At 48.2% G+C, this 20,670-nt stretch overlaps 1 protein-coding gene across 1 annotated transcript; it reads left to right on the forward strand.

Annotated features, from left to right (window-relative positions):
• The first annotated feature begins 647 nt into the window (after positions 1–647).
• Positions 648–5,492, forward strand: LOC123165624 (uncharacterized). The gene is made up of 2 exons (XM_044583316.1): positions 648–1,075; positions 2,044–5,492. The coding sequence occupies exon 2, from the start codon at positions 2,339–2,341 to the stop codon at positions 5,228–5,230; it is 2,892 nt and encodes a 963-aa protein (XP_044439251.1). The 5' UTR covers positions 648–1,075; positions 2,044–2,338; the 3' UTR covers positions 5,231–5,492.
• The last annotated feature ends 15,178 nt before the right edge of the window (positions 5,493–20,670 follow it).

Raw genomic sequence — 20,670 nt, forward strand, 5'->3', positions numbered from 1 at the left:
GGACTTCTAGTACGATTAACAATCCGATCCAAACCACATCTTCATAGCGTTCCTGATTTCATCATAGGACGATTTTTTTCTACTATGTTTCCCTACACCTGTGGGTGTTGTCGTGGAGCTTAGGTGTTCTAGGGTGTAGTGTGGCGGTGTTCTCAGGTCTTCCTGTATTATCCTGCGGTTGCATAGTCGCTTACATTTTACTTTTTGATTATCCTGGAATCGGCTTTGTAAGAGGGCTACCTCATCATCTTGTATTGTTCAGACGTTTACTTTGATTCGCGCTTTATATATAATGTGGAGCGGAATCTTGTTTCGAGAGGTGTCGGCGGCCTCAGAGGCCAAGCCTACAAGATCACCCTCTGGTGCTTCGATTAGTTTAGTTATAGTTTAAGTTACGTTTGGTTTAGTTGAAATTTATTAATTTCCGTTCTTTTGGTTGTAAATATATTTTAAAAATTAACAAATATCATTTGATTTGCATGATTTTCGTCCGTTTTTGTGGAATATCTGTTTGAAATAGGGTGAATGTTTGGTGCACCGGATTGGACGACGGTGTGTCCATTTTAATACACGCCGTTGGATTTGATGCACACTGTCTACCAAGCACGCGTTGCCTGGTTGACTGCGGGTCTCGCATCACTCGATGAACGTCATCGGAGACAGAGGACGTGACATCGACCTCAATGACGTATTCCACCTCAACTCGATCCGCGACCACACACACAAGACGGATCTAGGAGTTCTCCCGGTGAATCGGTGATGGTGTAACTGGTCGCGCTGTCCGACACCAGCGCAGTCGCAGCATGTTTCCGACCGGCGACGCTGCCGCTGGGTCGCCTCGGCGCAGGAGGTGGCCAGCCTGTGACGGAGTGGCTGGGTGGGCGCACGGCGGAGCTTGCGAGGAGCGCGCGGCGGGTGCTCGACGAAATGCGCCGGCGGCATAGCCCGACAGGTGCTCGACGAAATGCGCTCGCAGCATGGCCCGGCAGGTGTTCGAGGGTGAGCTGGTGCACGCCTGCCGCCCGGCCCAGCTGCACTGCTGCAGCAGTACCCGAGACGCCTGCTACAGTGACAGGTATGCATGTGCGTAGCTGCTTGCTCTTATCTTCTTGCTTTCCATTGCACTTGCGCTGTGATGGGTATTTTAGTTATCAATGAGCAAAAGTTCAGAAAAAGATCAGCCCCTCTCCTGTTTGCCGTGTGAAACTAGTGGGAAATGGGATTGCATTATCTTAAGCGGTTGATGTTAGGACACATGCGACAGGCACGAAGACTTGGGGATTGGCAAGTCTTCGGTGCGAGGATGCATGCATCTGGTCGCAGCTTGTTGTCCTGTCGTCCTGGCCGGACTTAAAAACAAGCCGATCTCTGTTCCTGTGGCAGCCTGGTACTTGAATGGCATTATATCAGCTTGTCATGCACGTGGCACTTATATAAAGTAAATCTACCACGATTCTCGCTGCCTCGCTGGATACTACAGAGTCAGAACAACTAGAAGAACAAAGTCCCAACAAACCTCTGCGCGGTAGTAGTACTCAATAGTAGTATTAAAACAACTAGAAGAGGCAAGTCTTCAGGTCCAAGTCAACTAAAAGAACAAAGACAAGTCTGTGTTCACACATCACACACCTGTTGTAGCACTGAAATTGAATTGAAATAGTGATAAACTTTCAGTCATCGCAGTCCAAGAATTGCAAAACTTTTCGTATATTCTCGAGGTTCAGTTAAGATTAAAAAGATGGATAGAAAGGGCAGAGGAAAGAGCCAGGAGGGAACATGCTCCCTTAAAAAGAAACACATAATATATTCATCAGATGGAAAGACACGAGGGATAACGACCGGCTCTGGAAAACTGTCTTGGACATTTGTGCAAGTTGTGTTATAGCTTGACAATACTGTACTACTGCAAGTTATCCTATTGCAATTCGGTAGGCATGGATGTAGTAAATATGTTTATTTTTTGTACTAGTAAATATGCTGTAATCTGATTATCTGAACTCAGCACACATTTTGCCCACATAAGTTTCTGCTGCTCCAAATTAGGTAGGAGTGTAGTGAAGATGCTGTATGAAGCTAGGACGGACTAGGGGTGGACTGCAGAAAAAAGACTGCTGCGCTTTTATGGCTACAACGGCGAAGCTTCGGCCATTTGAAACGGTCCACGTTTTCGGCCATGGGGATATTTCTTCATCTTGCCCACTCCCCCCTTCCTGTGCAGTGGAACTGTGGAACACTCGACAAAGACCAGCGCCGTTTACTAGTTCACCTCAATCTTGCAACCCACATGAGCTACAATCTTTAGAGAGAAGCTAGAGATTTGCAAAGGAATCTCACACCCATGGTGGATTCCGGAGAGCAGAACGGCAATGGCCATGCTTCTGCAGCTGCTGGCAACACTCCCGTCGAGCCGCAGCAGCTGCAGCAAGAGGGCGCCGACGAGGCCGTGCCGCAGCAGCTGCAGCAAGAGGGCGCCGACGAGGAAGAGCTCCTGTGGAAGCTGAGGAAGTACCTGGTGCTGATGGCCATCCTCGTGGCGGCCATCACGTTCCAGGCGGGGCTGGCCCCGCCGGGCGGCTTCTGGCAGGACAACGACGAGCACGGCCACGTCGCCAGCGACATCGTGATGAGGTCCAGCTACCCCAGGCGGTACCTTGTCTTCTTCTACTGCAACACGACGGCGTTCGGGGCCTCGCTCATGGTGCTCATACTGCTCTTGCTGAGGGAGCTGACCCACAAGGCAGTCTGGCTCCGCGCGCTCCAGTTCGCCATGATTCTGGGCTTGCTCGGGCTCATGGGGGCCTACGCCGCTGGGAGCTGCAGGGAGGTGAGGACCTCTGTTTACATCTGGGTGTTACTTGTCGGCATATTCGCGTATGTCACACTTCATGTGGTATTCTTCAAGCATCTGGCACCTAAGAAGCTACAAGATTTATTATCCGGTATTAGTGAAAGTTGGAAGGAAACTCTGAGGCACATTTTCATGCCATCAAAAACAGACATTGCAACAGATGTGCAAGAGGCACCAGTCCAGATGGAAGAATTGATAGACCTTGAAAGAAGTCGCAGCTCGGTTCTTGATCTTGCAGAAGAAGAGAAGAGAAAAATTGCAGAAGAAGCTGCAAAGGAGAGAGAGGAAAAGGAAAATCTTGAAAGAAATCGCAGCTCCTTACTGGTTCTTGCCACATTGGTAGCAACAGTGACATATGTCGCAGGGCTAACCCCTCCAGGTGGCTTCTGGTCTGATGGTGACAATAGCCACATCGCTGGTGATCCGGTGCTCCGAGACCATTATCCACGCCGATTCAAGGCGTTCTTGATCTGCAATGCCACTGCTTTTGCTGGATCCCTTGTCATCATCATCATGGTCCTCAGTCAAACAGCGATGGATTATGTTGTCAAGTCAAATGCTCTGCGGTTGTGTGTGGTAGTTAGTCTCTTTGGGCTTATGGGGGCATATGCTGCTGGAAGTTGCAGGGAGGTACATACATCTATCTATGTCTTTGCCCTTGTTGGTGCAGTCTTGCTCTACCTCATCATTCAGTGTGTTGAACTTGCTCTGTCTAAGTTGGCATGTATTGCAAACACCATCACACGTGTGAAAGAGAGAAATAAAGAAATGGTTCAGAAGGTGAGGGATTTCATCAAGGCCTTGATGGAACCTGACGCACAAGGTCAGTCAAACAACGGCAACCCAGGCACTGATGTTAAGAATGATTTCCAGAAGTTGCGCACATACCTTCTATTGCTTGGCATCCTTGCCGCCACAGTCACCTTCCAAGCTGGGATGAATCCACCAGGAGGCTTTTGGACAGATAACAGTGATGGGCATATTCCTGGTGATCCAATTTTGGAGACCATCAGTCCCAAGCGCTACAAGGCATTCTTCTATTGCAATGCCACAGCATTTGTAGCCTCTTTGGCCATCATCATCCTACTCCAGAGCCAGTTGATTACCATTCATGCCATGAAGCGTCATGTACTGCAAACAGCGATGACACTGGTGCTCTTTGGTCTTATGGGAGCCTATGTTGCTGGAAGCAGCAGGAAGTTCTCAACATCCATTTATGTGTTCGTCCTAGTCCTCCTGGTTTTCGCCTATGTTGTACTTCATACTCTATATGTACCTCCCATTCTCAAGATATGGTGGGAGAGCATAATAGGGGCTTCTGCTGGATCTGCTGATACTCCAGAAGACAAAGATTTGCGGAAGAGGCGGAAGTTTCTGATATTGCTCGCAATTCTAGCAGCTTCTATCACATACCAAACTGGTATAAGCCCACCAGGTGGCTTTTGGACTGATAATAAAAACGGCCACCGAGCAGGTTACTCAGTGTTTCGTGATGAGTTTCGAGAACGCTATAGGCTGTTCTTCTACTTCAATGCTACCGCTTTCATGGCATCCCTGGCAGTAATTCTGTTGCTTGTTAGCAAGAGGCTATGCGACAAAGGTCTGAAGTGCTATGCGCTGCGTGCATGTGTACTGGCTGATCTGATCAGCCTCATTGGTGCTTTTGCTACTGGAAGCTGCAGAAAAGTGTCAACATCTTTCTATGTCATTCTTGTTGTTGTTGCAGTGTTTGTCTATGTCATACTGCAAGTCCTGCTTCTGAAATTTGCGAAAGAAAAGGCGAATTGCTCGCTGCTGGGGCTGATGTTCAAGTTCAAAGCCAAGCCTTCCGAGCACCAAGATTCATTAACGAATCGCACAACAAGCACAAGTGATACTGATAGTAAGAGAACAGAGCACAAATGGCGCAAAGATTTGATGCTGATCGGAACTCTTGCAATCACTGTCACATACCAAGCGGGTCTGCTTCCACCTGGAGGAGTTTGGCCTGATGACAAGGATGGCCATTTTGCAGGTGACCCAATCCTCCATGATACCAACCAAACGCGGTACAAGGTATTCTTCTATTGCAACGCCACAGCATTCATGGCCTCAATGGTCATGGTCATCCTCCTACTGAACAACACAATAAGCAAGTACAAGAGATCTCTCTTTGCCATGAAAACAGCAATGGTCTTGGACTTGCTTGGTTTACTTGGGGCATATGCTGCGGGCAGCTGCAGGAAGTTGAAGACATCTGCGTACATTTTTGCACTCGTCATTGCCGTGATCATCTACATCGTCGTTCATGTCTTGTTGTCATTTGACAAAGTGGCACGGTTAGTGAAGGAGAAGGGGAAAGAGTGGGTGCAATGTCTGAAAAGGTGCTTCGGTTGCAACTGATTCAAGCAATCAGCCATCTGATGGGGAACCAGGAAAAAGTCCTCTGCCTGTGTAAGAGTAGTCTCAGTTGTGACATTTGTTCAGTCTACCATGAGATAGACACAACCTCCAAAGTTGTAATTTGTGTTTTATTCTTGCTCAAGGCCATCATGTAGTATTATTTGGTGCATTCTTTGAATGTGAGCAAAAGATGATATAAATGACAACTGTGAGATGTGAAGTAGTTCTTCTTTCTTAGTTGATAATTTGTGGAATTACCTTCTGATGTGGAGAGGAACAAAACAGTCTGCAGCGATACACAATACTTGGAACAATACTGAATGAAAGAGAGAAATAGGTGTAATGTTCCAAAGTGGGGATGTAATTTTAGCTAAATAGTCTCTGTGAAACTGAAGCAATTCAGTCATTTACTGCAGGGCGGTGTCACTAGTATTTTATCAGCACAGAAACACTGATACCTTCATTGGATTCTGAGTTGAGTTGCCCTGTTATTGTGTGTAAATGATGTCCAGGTATGAGGATATTTTGGGTATGCATTATTCCTATGCACTGTAGTTTCTCTGTTTTTATAAATAAAGTTTCAAGGAGGGGAGGGGGGTTGGAAGATAGTTGTTCAAGGATGGAGAGACATGGCAGGAATAAACCTTCCTTTCTTTTTTGCAAGAGAGGAAGGAGGAGATCTTTGGCGGGACTACCAGGGAACTCCCTGCCTGGTTCCTGTGATGAAATCCATCAACTGGGTCCATGAGGAAGAGGCCCTGTCAGTGTCTGATGAATTTCTCTGTAACACGCGCATCAACTGCTTGGCGAAGTGCCAGGAGATTGCAGAAATAACACTGCATCTCAGCTTGCCAAACTCAGTGTCATCGGCATGGCCCATCTGCTTATGTGCTCTAAATGATTTTGCTTCAGTGTGGGCCTGTCATCAACATTAGAAGCCAGTGAAAGCTAAATATCCAAGTTAAAAGCAAAATATCCAGAATAACAACTGAGTGTAGGACCAAGCATTTATTCATTCGAGGAAGACTAGGATTACAGAATAACAGAACCTGTATGTTTTCCCATCACTATCTGCCCCAGCAATGAAAGAAACTAGTTTGCATTCCTCGCGTACTAGTGTACCAGGGTAGAACCCCCTGGTAACACAAGTGCCTGCGGACCAGGGCAATGTGCACAAGGTTCATTGTGCAGTTATAACCTATATTAATGCATTTATTCCCAAAATTGATAAATGACAAGTAATTCGAATGTTTGGTTGGAAATAGGCGTGCCAATATGTTTGAATCACGTGATCTATGCACCGGATGGCCCTAAAGTAGAGGAATGGTATAGTTAAGTTGATACATTTGGTTCCGTTCACTAGTAGAAAAAGAGGCTTCCATACGCCCCCATTAGTCCTCAAAATAATCGAACCGCAACCAAAGGGGTCTTTAGTCGCGGTTCGGGAGGAGACCCGCGACCAACTATCTGGGCCCAGCGCGCTCGGTCAAAAAAAGTCTCACACTGTTAAATTCGGATGTAACTTTTCGAGTAGATGATTTTTCATATAAAAAACTTTTTCATCCGAGTTCGTATGCAAAAGTTATGCCCATTTTAAGAATTTCCAGAGAGATTTTGCAAATAAAGTCTCACACTAGCACTGGCGCCCTGCTAGCCCACACGCGCGACAGGACATGACAGCAGGCTGGGCCCGCCACTACCGGGCCTCGGCATGCGAGCGGATCCGCTGCGGCCGAGGCGGCCGGTTGAGCTTCCTCGCGGAGTTACTGCGCGCAGTAACTCGCGCGATTAAAACGGGGACGTGGGGTCGTGGGCACAGTTAATCCCACGATCCCACGCCTCCCCCCCTCGGCTTCATAGCCCACCGGTTATAAGTAGGAGGAGGAGGGGGAGCAGCGGAGCACGCGCGCCCTCCTGCCCCATCCTCGTCACCTTCTTCTTCCTCCCGCCGCAGCGCCCCCAAGCTACGCCGGAGTGTTGCCGCTGCTCATCTCCGTCGAGCTCTTCCGCCCCGAGCCCCTTGGCCCCGCACCAGTTCTCAGCTCCCCCGCCGCGCCATTTGCCTCGTCGAGCTCTTCATGGCGCGCGAGCGGGGAGGAGATTGGGACGGGTCGAACGTCAACGAAGACCACATCGCCTTCCTCCGCGACACGCGGTGCCTTCCCGGCGCGGGCTACGTGAAGGCGCGCGTGCCTCCTGCGGGGGAGATTTCGCCGGCGAGCGGGTCGTCTTCCGCTCGCACTTCATCCGCGACTTTGGCCTGCCGGCGAGCGGCTTTCTCCGCTCGTTCCTCGAGTTCTACCATCTCCAACCTCATCACATCACGCCCAACACCGTGATGTTGTTGTCCGCCTTCGTCACGATGTGCGAAGGCTACCTCGGCATCCTCCCCACCATCGAGTTGTGGGGAGCGTTCTTTTACACCAAACTAGGCACCTCCGCCAGGGAGAAGGCGGCCCAGTGTGGTGCCTTCATCGCGGTGCGCCAGCCCTCGCCAAAGAATGTCTTCCTGGCCATCAAGCTGCCACAGTCGGTCAAGATGTGGCAGCAATCTTACTTCTACGTGGAGAATGTCGACCCGGCAGTCGACTTCATCAACCTGCCGGCCTACGAAGCCGGCCCACCGGCTGAGCCCCGGGCCAGCTGGGGCTACAAGCCGAAGCCCGTGTCAGTAGACGCCGCCGCCGCCGCCATCAACCGACTCCGGGAGCTGACCGACGCCGAAGGCCTCAAGGCGTCTGACTTGCTGGTCGCCTTCGTCGCGCGTCGGGCTCTCCCGCTCCAAGGCCGGCCTCACTTGATCAGCCGTATGAGCGGGCACCGCGACCCGTGCCGGCTGAGTACCAAGGAGATGCCGGCTGCCGAGGTGGCAAACTTGGTGAACGAGATCTCCGACCTCAAGCTGGAGGGGTCCTGGCGGTTCGGCAAGCAGCCGTACTCCCGCGCGGACCCGCCGCCTGCCGTAAGCTCTTCAGTCTTTTTCCCTCTTCAGTACCTCATCTTGATTCCGCCTTGTTGTATCGACCAGTCGGCCTCTTACTTTTTGAAACAGATCTACATGTCTGCGGCGACGGCCGCCATCATGGGGGCGGGTGGAAACTACCAGCCGGACCGGGAGGTGAGCGACGTGGACGACCCCGACCTGGGGGCGGCCGCCTTGGAGGACGACGCCACAGGCGGCGTCTATGGAGCCAACGGCTCTGAAGAAGGGGGCGGCGTCGAGACATGGCCGGACGACTTCGAGGAGGAGGACGAGCCGCGCCCTTCACGGGGCGCCGTCAAGGCGGACGCGGGCCCCTTCGCCGAGCCGACTGCTCGAGGCGGCACGCGAAAGCGTAAACAGGGTGCCGCCTTGTTCGGCAGCGCGCCGAAGAAGGCCAAGAACCCGACCGCTGCGACCAGGCGTAAGGAGGCCGCCGCGAAGGCGGCCAAATTTCAGAAGCTCCCGAAGGCGCCTCCCATGGTGTCGGCGTAAGTATCTTTTTCTTGTTCTTTTCTTTCTTGTCGATTCTTTCTGAGCTTCCTTTCTTCGTCTTTCTTGACTTAGGGCTCCGCTCTCTCTTGAGAAGTCGGCCGCCGCCTCCGTCATCGGGTCGGCGGAGACCTCTACCACAAGCCGGCGAATCGATCCCGCGGCCGACCTCCAAGAGGCGCGAGAACGGAACGCGCGTGTGGAGCAGGAGGCCGCCCGCCTGGAGAAGGCGGAGGCAGACAAGGTGGAGGCCGCCGCACTGAAGAAGCTGGCGGAGGCCAAGGCTGACGCCGCCGCGAAGAAACGTCTTGAAGAAGCCGCGCACCGTCAGTCGGCGCTATTTGTCGTCCCCCTGAACTCCGCGCCGCCACCACCAGAATTTGTGGCGCCAACTGGGGGAGCCGGCGACGAGCACCCAACCATGGAGAGGGAAGGCGGTGACGTCATCATGCCGGACGCAGTCGTGCCTCCGCCACCGCCGTCCGAAGGAGCGCGGGACAAGCAGCCGGCTGACCCGCTGGTGCCGCCAGCCGGAGATGAGATGGTGACGGGCCCGACTCCCGGGGCCCTCACACCCACGCGCCGTCGCTTTGCGAAGGCGGCCTCAGCTCCACGACCGCTGGAAGACAGCGCCGCGAGCTCGTCAATCCCAGACACCGAAGCGACCAACGCTGCGCCCGCTGAATGGGTGCGTGGGGGCGGGATGGGTGCCTTAAACAAGGCGATCCTAGATGTCCAGGCCAAGCTCTGAGCAGAGGCCGATGCTCTCAAGCATTGCAACAAGGCGTTCTTGGATTCGCGAGCAGCCATCCGGGTATGTTTCTCACTTCTTCATCTTTGATCTTTGTATTTCTTGTACTTCTCTGTGGGGGCGCGCCAGCGCACCCACTGGGTGTAGCCCCCGAGTTTCGGGCCGGCTGCTGAGCAGGCGGCTCGGAACTTTAATTGGCAAGCTCCGAGTACTAACATTGTCTGGTACTTTTACTGTAGGATTATCATAACCTTCGCGCGGCCACCTTCAACTCCAACGTCCGAGAGCTGGACCAGCGGACCGCCGACTTGTCAGAAAGCCGGAGTAAGTCTTCGTTTTCTTTCTCTGCGGGGGCACGCTGGCGCACCCGCGGGTTGTAGTCCCTGAGATTCGAGCCGACTGCTGAGCAGTCGGGCCGGATCTCCCCGGCAACTGCACTTCTTTCTTGTTGATTGTTGATGTCTTTCCTTCCTCTACCTTTGCAGTGGCCGACGCCGCCCTGCAGCAGTAGCTGGGTGAAGCCAACACTGCCTTGCGCGCCAAGGAGGTGGAGTGCAACGAGCTGGCCCAAGAGCGTGACCGGCTGACCACGCAACTAGTGGAGCAGGCGGAGCTTCTCAAGAAAGCCCATAAGGATGCGGAGGCGAAAGAGTCCAATCTCCTTGCTCAGTTCGAGACCGAACGCTCCGCCTGGACCGATAAGGAGGCATTGCTGACTGCCGGCTTCGGCAAAATTGAAGACATGGTTGATGGTAAGCTTCCACTACAAAAAAATACACTTCCGTGATGATACGTGTTTGTCACAGTAGGTCGCGTTTTTTGTCATGCATGTACATCCATGACGATTTTATGACAGAATCAAGATAGTCATACCTGTGCTATCGTAGAAGTGTTCCATGACATTACCAAAATTATCATCACGGAAGTGTGCACTTCCATGACGATAAATCACGCGTCACAGAAGTGCTTTCGTCAAGGGTGACCGACACATGGCATCCACCGTAACGGAACACCGTTAAGCTATCGGGTCGGGTTTTGGATCCGATAACCCGTTAACAGCCCCGACCAATGGGGATTTTCCACGTGTAAAATCATCATTGGCTGGAGGAAACACGTGTCGGCTCATCGTTGGGACAGATGTCATCCACTCATTGGACAGAAGGCGCCTATGATACGTCGACACGTGGCACGGCCCAACAGAGGCCCATTCCTGTGAAAAGGCCGGCCCGTTTGACTTGGTCAAAAGGTGGCGGGCCGGCCCATGGAAAGCTTGTTAACGGCCTGTTCGCATATAGCTCATTTACAGCCCGCTAACCCAAGGCCCGTTACGCCCTATCCGAATTAGGCCCAGTAGCGTCATCTGGGCCATCCAATATGATTCCAGCCCGTTTTCACTTCTGGCCCATGTATGGCCCATGACGTCTTTCGGCCCATATGAGGCCCTATGTAACTCTTGGCCTATTAACGGCCCGTGGTGAAACTGGCCCATAATGAACAATGTATCACTTTACACCCATTAACGGCCCGTGGTGAAACTGGCCCGTAATGAATAGTGTATCACTTTATACCCATTAACGGCCCGTTATTCCGTTGGGCCGTTTCCAGCCCATGTTATCTTTCGGCCTTCTCAGAGCCCATTTATTCTTGGGCTCATTTCCAGCATTCGTTTACTTACGGCCGGTTACTGTCATTTTCTGCTTGTGGGCCAAATTCAGCCCGTGGTTACAGTCGGCCCGTTTGTGGTCCGTTAATACGTTGGGCCGTTTTCATAGCGTCATCAAATACGGCCTATTAACGATGGCCCGTTATGGTTGGCCCATGAACGGACGATTCCAACTCTAGCCCGTTTACGGCCATAATGCGGCCTGTTATTGGCCCATGTTTGGCCAATCGATCATACGGCCCGTATAAGGCCCATTGATGATACGGCCCGTAGAAGGCCCATTGTTTCTACGGCCCGTAGAAGGCCCATTGTTTCTACGGCCCGTAGAAGGCCTACTGTTTCTACGGCCCGTAGAAGGCCCACTGTTTCTACGGCCCGTAGGAGGCCCAGTGTCACTACAGTAAATATTAGCCCATGGTTATTGTGGCCTAGTTTAAAAAAATAGGTTATTGCAGCCACTAGCAAACCACGGAAAAAGAACTGCACTGACTACAAGCAAACAAATAAACAAGACAACAAGGAAATAAATAAGCAAGCAATTTATGCTAGGCTATCACGGCTATTACACATATTACATCCACTGGGCATCAAAGTTCGCCACCAGTGCAAATATAGGGAACAAAGCAGCATATAACCGCCGCAGCAAAACAAGTCCAGAACTGAAACCACTTCAGAAGAGTTCAAGAAACAATATCCTGGGTACCCATAATGCTGGCAAGATGCTTAGCAAGCTTATTAACTTTCTCTTGTTTGGCGCTTAAATCCTCCAGCTCTTGCTGTTGCACAAGAAAGTACGCATCTGAATTCTGCAGGGACTTCCTCAGTCCTTCGGCTTCTTGCCGCAGCACAGCTGACTGATGCCTTTCAGCTTGTAGCTGAGACTGAAGAAGCCGAAGTGATTCAGGCAGCGAGTTCGAAGAGCTTGTGTCAGCGGTACTGGCCAGTAACTCGAACACTACATCAACGCAGGACTGTGGGGTTTTCTCACTGTCTACAAGATCGTTTTTACCACCTTTCTTGGAGACCAACAGGGTTGTCTCACTATCTTGAACCTTATCTGCATTACTTTCTCTACCATTGCATAGTGGGGTGCTCTTCTCCAATATTCTGTTTGCATACTACAAGAGAAACAAGCAGACACATCACAGGTTTAGCTTGTAGTATACGAAACTCATTTTGGTAAACCGGTTCAGTAGTAAGGTGGACAGGATAACAGCATGAAACAAACATATATCTATGTACTATGGTCACTGTATTGTCCATATCATTCTAGTTTATGTTCCCTAATCAAGATAGAGACACAGTTCAACTCATATATTTTTAAGACACAGCAACATAGACAGAATATAAGTGTGAGAAACTACACAGCATTGGCAGCACTTGTAATGTGCATCACATGAGAACATAACTGTTTATACAACTTAAACTGAAATCAACATAGATCAAGAAGTTAGAACAGCAATCTAGTTAAAGAAATAGGTTTAAAACATACCTGTTGCGCCATTGGAGTTTCAATTGGATCCTTCAAATTCGAAAGTAGTTGGTATGAGTAAATACAGTGATGCAACAGCAAAGGAGTATGGACCATAGCTATGGAATCTGACCTGAGAACAGTTGCTTTTCTGCTTTAAACGTGGAGTTTGGGTTAGCTGTGGTGGTCTTCGTGCTTTGGGCACTGCAGTAGCTTTACAAACTGCTCGTGTGGGGGTACTCTGTGGTGGACATGGTGCTTTGTCAACTATAAGTGGGTTACTATCCGCTGGGGTTGCGGTTAGATGGGTTGTAGCTGGTTCTCTGCCCAACGGTGTAAGTGCGCAATCTGGAAGAGTCTCGATTATGTGTGGTGGGGCTAGTTTGTGGGCCAGTACAACCATGGTTCTATCTGCATCGACGGGTAGCACTGTCTTTTGTGAAGAACGGGTTTTTGCTCCCTTAGATACTGCCATCACCCCCTCCAATTCAAATGGCTGATAAACAAGAAAAGAAATTGAACGTACAGACATTGTATGATAGACAAATGTGGTAATTCACATATATGTTGTCTAACCAAACAGGACAACATGACACAATTTCACATATATGATGCCTAACTAAATAGGATAGCATGACACAGTTTCAGATATATGATGGATAACTTAACAGGATATAATGGCATAATACAACATATGATGAGTTCTAAAATAGGTTGGGATGAAATAATTCACATACATGTTGTCTAAGTATACAGGATGGCATGATATAATTGACATAATTGATTCATATACTAAGCAGCTGGCACTCGCATGTATGATCTCTAAACTAAGCAGATAGAATTCAATATTGTGCATATGATGTCTAAACTAAGCAATGCAAGACACCATATGCATCATATGAGAAATATAAACATTGCAACTTAGAGCATACACCTCAGGTGGGATATAGGACTGGTCATCTGTCTCTGAATCCTCCTCTGAGGAGCTCCCTGTAACCATCGAGATATATGCTTCAATAGGTACCATTGCCTGCTCTGAAGACCTTGTTTTCACTCCAGATTTTTCCATAACCGGCTCAAATGGCTGATACACATGAAGAGTAGTTCAATATACACAGATTGTCGACAAATGGAATACGTAATGAAAAAAAGATGGCACGAGATAATTCACATATATGATGCCTGGCTCCATGCCGGTGCATAATTCACATATATGATAACTGGCTGAAAAACATGGCATTGCATAATTCACATATCTGATATAGAAAGCAAACAGGAGGCATTCACACAAAGCATGTCTAATCTAAGCAGATGGCATGGCAATGCAAGACACCATATGCATGATATGAGCAATATAACCCAGCCAAGTTAGAGCATGCACCTCGGGGGGGGGGGGGAATACGACTGGTCATCTCTCTCTGAATCCTCCTCTGAGGAGCTATCTGTAACCAGCAAGAAATCTGCATCGACAGGTAGCACTGACTGCTCAAAAGACCTTGTTTTCACTCCCGATTTTGCCATGACCGACTCAAATGGCTGATGCACAGGAAGAGTAGATGAATGTATAAACATTGTTGACAAATGGAATACATTATGGAAAAAAATATGGCACAATACAATTCACATATACGATGACTGGCTAAACAGGATGGCATTGCATGATTCACGTATATGATGCCTGGCTAAAGAAGATGGCATTGCATAATTCCCATATACTCCCTCCGTTCCTAAATATTTGTCTTTTTAGAGATTTCAAATGGACTACCACATATGGATGTATATAGACATATTTTAGAGTGTAGATTCACTCATTTTGTTCCGTATGTAGTCACTTGTTGAAATCTCTAAAAAAGACAAATATTTAGGAATGGTGGGAGTATGATATAGAAACCAAACAGGTGGCATTCACACAAAGCAAATCTAAACTAAGCTGATGACATATAAGATGTAGAATGTAAGCAATGCAAGGTGCCATATGCATGATATGACCAACATCAGCATGCCAGGTTAGAGCAAACACCTCAGGTGGTAAACAGGTGTGGTCGGCTCCTTCTGAATCTCCATCTGAACAGTTATCTTCCTCTGGAATACAATCTGGAAATGCAGGAGGGGGGGCACTTCGCCCACCACGGAGCGGCATCTGCATGACATTATATTCGCACGCAACGGTCTTCTCTTTTTCTCTACATGTTTAGTACGATTGTGTACAATATCTGACATGCATAATAAAAAAAAGTTAGATTTTGTAAGGCCTAAGGGGTGCATGCAAAAAATCAAGACTGATGGTAGCAAACGAGTGGATGGATCCAAAACTAATGATAGCAGGTAGATTATAGCTTCAGTTTAAAAAGATAGACAATGGATCATCTATTGTTTGTTGCCCACCCAACATGAACCACATAGAAGACCCCAGATGAACCAGATAGTAGACAGATACTATTTGTTGCTGGCTCGATATGAGACCCATGGGCAATTCAAAACTCAAGATTGAACGATAAAGTAGCAGGTAATAATAACCGATGTATAACGTAAGCAAACACGAAAGACTGCGACCTCTCTTCCGGAACAGTGTAGTCCTCAGGTTCATCTGCTCAGTCGATGATGGTAATGCAGTTGGCGTGGCTGCCGGCAACGGGGAAGATGATCTAAGGCGGCGAAAGGAAGTCTGCAGGGGGGATCTCTGCTGCAGTGAACGCTTTTGTCGATGGTGCACCTCAGGTGGGGTGGATGACGGCATGGCAGGAGCAGGACATAACACACAGAGTTTTCTTTGACGCCTATCTGAAAATGAAGTAAATCTGTAAGGGCTCCTTAGAATTGGAGGATTCTATAAACGCAGGGACAGAAAAACACAGGATTAGGATAGGAATGCACGTGCAAAACAGAGCATTTGGAAACATAGGATTTCAGTCAACCTGGGTGTTTGGCTCACATGAATTGGAAGAACAGAGGAATGGAGAAACAAAGTGATGCGACGAGTGTACAACCTCTTTGGCATAGCCTTGTGGACCTCAACATCATTGGGTTGGACGTGGAGGATGGTGATGATGCTGGTGTGACTGTCGGAGGCGGGGAAGAAGATCCGAGGCCTCTGGAAACGGCGTCGAGGGTACTGCTCCGCTGTGATGGACGGTTCCGTCGTTGGAGCAGCTCCGCTAAGGTGTACGGCGACGAGGCTGAAGCATGACAAGACAGACAACGTTAATCTGAAGTGGGACCCTAATATCATCTGCAATAGATGATGTAAAATACATCACCAAAAAGTGCTAGATGTAAAACGCATCAGCCGCGCCATGGCCGCTCCGACAGATGCTGTAAGTACTGTTCACTCTGAACTTAACTGAAGAAAATGAGCTTCACAGTCAAAACTGAATTTTACTGTCGAAACTGATTGAACTAGTAACAGAGCATTGCAATAGATGTTTAGGGCGTTCGAGCACTAGTAGCAGAGAAGCAGTGATCTAAATCAGCAGACGCTCGAGCAGGGAACGCACTAGCAAAGAGCAAGTCGTGCAGTAGCACCGCGAGCGAGTGCTAAAGCAGCAACTCCTGTAGCTGCCGGAGGTCGTGCAGCAGCAGCAGTAGCAGCAGCGCAAGCGAGAGCAAGAGCAGAGCAGCAGCACAAACGAAAGCAGGAGCAGTGCAGCAGCGCGACCGACAGCAAGAACAGAGCCGCAGCGCGAGCGAGAGCCGGAGCAGCTGCAGCTAGTGCCGTTGTGGAAGTCGCCGCCGAGGAAGCAACGACATGGGGGAGAGACGCCGTGGATGATGTGGCCGGCGACGGCGCCGTCGATGGAGACACACCATGTCTGCTCGGTATCGAGCACCGGCAGCCCCGTGAGATCGAATAAAAGATAAAATGCAGCGGTGAGTGCAGAACCTCCTTGGTGGCGCCGAGTTGGCCTCAGCTTCATCGGAGGAATTGGTGAGGGTGTTGCGGTTCCGGTGGGGCAGGTCAAGACGGCGCTGTGGGGATTGAGGTGGCGCGATAGACGAGGCGAACGTCGGGGCAGCTCCTTGGAGGTGGAGGACGGGGCGGCTGATCCGGCGGGACGACGAGATCGACAACGGATCCTCATCCGGTGCGGTGGATGAGGGACGGTAAGCTGTTGCGGTGGACGACGTAGTCGGGGAAGAGTCTCCGGCTGGGCGGCGGTCGGGAGGCCGACGGAGGAGCGTGGGGTTTCACGGGTTTTGGCGGCCTCAGTGTACGAATGGGGGGGCGAAGGAGGAGGGGGGAGCCAAGCTTAGGGACGCGCTTGTCCGAAATGTAGGGTAAGTTACCAGCGTACCCCCACCGGTTTTGACACCGCGACGTGGAGCTTCATTTCCGGCTGAGGGGTAGAAGGGGGATTTCGCGTGTCTGGGCTGCGGGAGCGATTTCAGATGAGGAGGGAGTTCTCGCGCGCGTCCAAATTTCGGGATAACAAGGCGCGGCGCGGGTTGAAGAAGCGGGAGTTTCAAAGCAGGTGAGACAAAAGATACTCGAGCTTGAAAATTTCGGGATAACAAGGTGCGGATTCCTTGTTCGGCAGATCAAACTTAACGTGTAAAAAAACAATTCATACAAGACACAAGAGAGTCATGTCCCCTTTTACTATATTGCTATAGATGCCATTGAAAAAACTACAAGAAAAATGTAAAAAAAATCGGGAGAACAAGATTACCCTGCACAGTACCAAATCGATTCGCACTTCCCTCAACAACAGCAAAAAACAAATCAATTCCCACCAAAGAAAGAGTAATGTCCCTTTTTATATGATTACAGATGCCATGATCTCGAATTTCAATTTTTGAATCCACGTTATGTTGAATTCGAATATATTGTTAGGTGACCTTGCGGTTTATAATTGATGTAGCCGTACATTTTGATCTTCCATCATATATGAACATTTTACTCCACCATGTGAACATATATATTGTCGTCTACCATATGGACTAAATTTGAATCAATTTTCCTTATTTGAATACGATTGTTGTCAAGTTATACAATAATTTAAATATTATCTTGATAACAAAAAACATACATATAGCAGTAATCATATTTCACTATGAACTACATGTACCATACGCTCTCCAATTCAAATATTTGTATCCATTTTATGTTGAATTCAAATCATAGTACATTATTGGTCTAGGTAGCGAGATGTTTGGGATAATCTAAACCCTGTTTTCATACGTATAATTTTTGGCTGAATTGGGACAAGTTTTGGTATAAGCCTCTTGCAAAACCGGAGATTCTCTCAACAAGCCTCGTGGTTCCGAGAGGGAACGTGTCACCTTTGTGTGCGAAACGATATACGCTGCCTCCCCCCTGATTTTATTTACAGAGGAAACATAGAACTATATGAGTGCCCTGTTAAATTTTGGAATTATTTCGGGTTCATTTGGCCTTTTTATACATTAATTGAGTTTCTGGACTTTTAATGTGCATAATCTAAATATGAATTGCATGCACATGCTCCGTTGCACCAAAGTGGGTTAAAAAATCACATGTGTGTCCTTGGTGAATTTCTAGGTCCCATGGAAGAAATGAGAATGAAATTCAAACATCTGGGCGTCATGACTCGGCCGAGAACATCGAGAAACTTTGATTTTAAATTCATGTAAATCCAAAACTCGCCTGGAAATCATGAAGCTTGGCATGGTGTCATGTCATGGCACTAACATGTTGTGGTAAAAAATTGGGCCGATTTGGAAGCTCGTGGTTCTAAGAGGGAACATGCCACCTTTGAGTGTGAAACGATATACGCTGCCCCCCCCCTTGAGTTTCTTAACAAAGGCAACATAGAACTACATTAGTGCCCTGTTAAATTTTGGAATTATTCCGGGTTCGTTTGTCGTTTTTATACATTAATTTAGTTTCTGGTCATTTAATGTGCATAAGTCAAATTTGAACTACAAGCACATGCTCTCGTGCACCAAAGTTGGTTGAAAAATCACATTTGTGTCCTCGGGTGAATTTCTAGGTCCCATGCAAGAATTGAGAATAAAATTAAAACATTTGGGCATCGTGGCTCGGCCGAGAACATTGAGAAACTTGGTTTTAAAATTCTTGTAAATCCAAAACACGTCTGAAAATCATGAAACTTGGCATGGATGTCATGTCATGGTACTACCATGTTGTGGTAAAAAAATTGGCCGAATAGGAACAGATTTTGGTATAAGCTTCTTACAAACCAAAGCTTCTCTCAAGAAGGCTCGTGGTTCTGAGAGGGAACGTGCCACCTTTGAGTGCGAAACGATATACGTTGTCCCCCTTGAGTTTATTTACAAAGGCAACATAGAACTACATGAGTGCCCTGTTAAATTTTGGAATTATTCCGGCTTCGTTTGGCCTTATTTACACATTAATTGAGTTTTTGGTCATTTAAGGTGCATAATACAAATTTGAACTACAAGCACATCCTCCCGTGCACCAAAGTTGGTTGAAAAATCACATTTGTGTCCTCGGGTGAATTTCTACTCCCTCCTTCCATCTATATAGGTCCTAATGCGTTTTTCGAGGCTAACTTTGACCAAACGTTAGAGCAATAATATATGACATGCAACTTACACAAAGCATACCTTCAAATTTGTATGTCAAAGGAGCTTCCAATAATATAATTTTCATAGTATACATCTCATGTGCTATTAATCTTGTCAATAGTCAAAGGTTGTCTTGAAAAACACATTAGGCCCTATATAGATGGAAGGAGGGAGTAGGTCCCATGCAAAAAATGAGAATAAAATTCAAACATCTGGGCATCGTGGCTCGGTCGAGAACATTGAGAAACTTGGTTTTAAAATCATGAAACTTGGCATGGTGTCATGTCATGGTAGTACCATGCCGTGGTAAAAACAATTGGCCGAATAGGAACAAATTTTGGTATAAGCTTCTTGCAAATCTGAGCTTCTCTCAAGAAGGCTCGTGGTTCTGGGAGGGAACGTGTCACCTTTGTGTGCATAATTCAAATTTGAAATACAAGCACATGTTCCAGTGCACCAAAGTTGGTTGAAAAATCACATGTGTGTCCTCGGGTAAATTTCTAGGTTCCATGCAAGAAATGGGAATGAAATTCAAAATTCTTGGCGTCGTGGCTGGGTTGGAAACATTGAGAAACTTAGTTTTTTAATTCCTGTAAATCCAAAACACGCATGAAAATAATGAAACTTGGCTTGGTGCCATGACATGGCACCAACATGCTGTGGTAAATTTGCAGTCCGATTTGCGAAGGCACACACATTAACAATCAACAAAGTCATTTTGGAACAAGTGCTGTCACATTACAATCGGAAACACAAGTATTATTGAAACCATGGGCGTTCTACTTACTAGTACCATTTACGTGCCGCCACGCGTCCCCATTTTTTATTAGCTAGGAGGCACCGTGCAGGGTAGCTATTTGAGTACGAGAGGCGTGCGATCAGACCCCTGCGCGTGCTTATCGAGAGGAGAGCCCTTTGACCTCCATCTGCCGTCCACCTCTCTCCCAAGGTCTCCATTAATGGCGCCCGAGCCTCTATTTAATGGCGTGGCTATGTCTCACTCGACTGAGATTTAAGAGAGAAAAAATAAAATCTGAAAGCACGGATCTTGATGTAAGATCCGACGGACCTATATAGCATCTACTGCGACTTATAGCAAGACTGATGAATATATAAGGACGATTGATTTTTTTTTATCAAAGAAGGGCTTGCCCCTTCCGATTTTCATTACTGAAAACCACCACAATTCACAAGAAGTTCAGCACAACTCCAGCCTAACACGAAGGACTAAAAGCTACCAGATTGAAATCGCAACATCCCAAGAGGCCAACAAAGGCCAAACATCCGCGCTAGAACCCAACATTTCACAATCGACGACACAATCCACATCCTAAACCGATTATTACATCAAAAGAAACCAGGAAACGGAAGGAAGCCCAGCAGCAACTAGAAGAACAGCAACGCCAGGGTTGCCACAGCAAGAGTTTTCTTCATTCCAGCCTCGCAACATTGATCTTCCACAGAAAGATAAGGACGATTAGTTGTCGTACATAATTAGAAAGATAATTTAAAAAGCCACATGCGGCTACGCCCGAAATACACAAGGGCAAAAGAA

Source organism: Triticum aestivum, chromosome 7D (assembly GCF_018294505.1).
Source record: "Triticum aestivum cultivar Chinese Spring chromosome 7D, IWGSC CS RefSeq v2.1, whole genome shotgun sequence".
NCBI classification, from domain to species: domain Eukaryota; kingdom Viridiplantae; phylum Streptophyta; class Magnoliopsida; order Poales; family Poaceae; genus Triticum; species Triticum aestivum.

Coding starts and splice junctions, on each gene's coding strand:
- LOC123165624 (XM_044583316.1), top strand. CDS start 2,339: ATGGTGGATTCCGGAGAGCAGAACGGCAATGGCCATGCTTCTGCAGCT.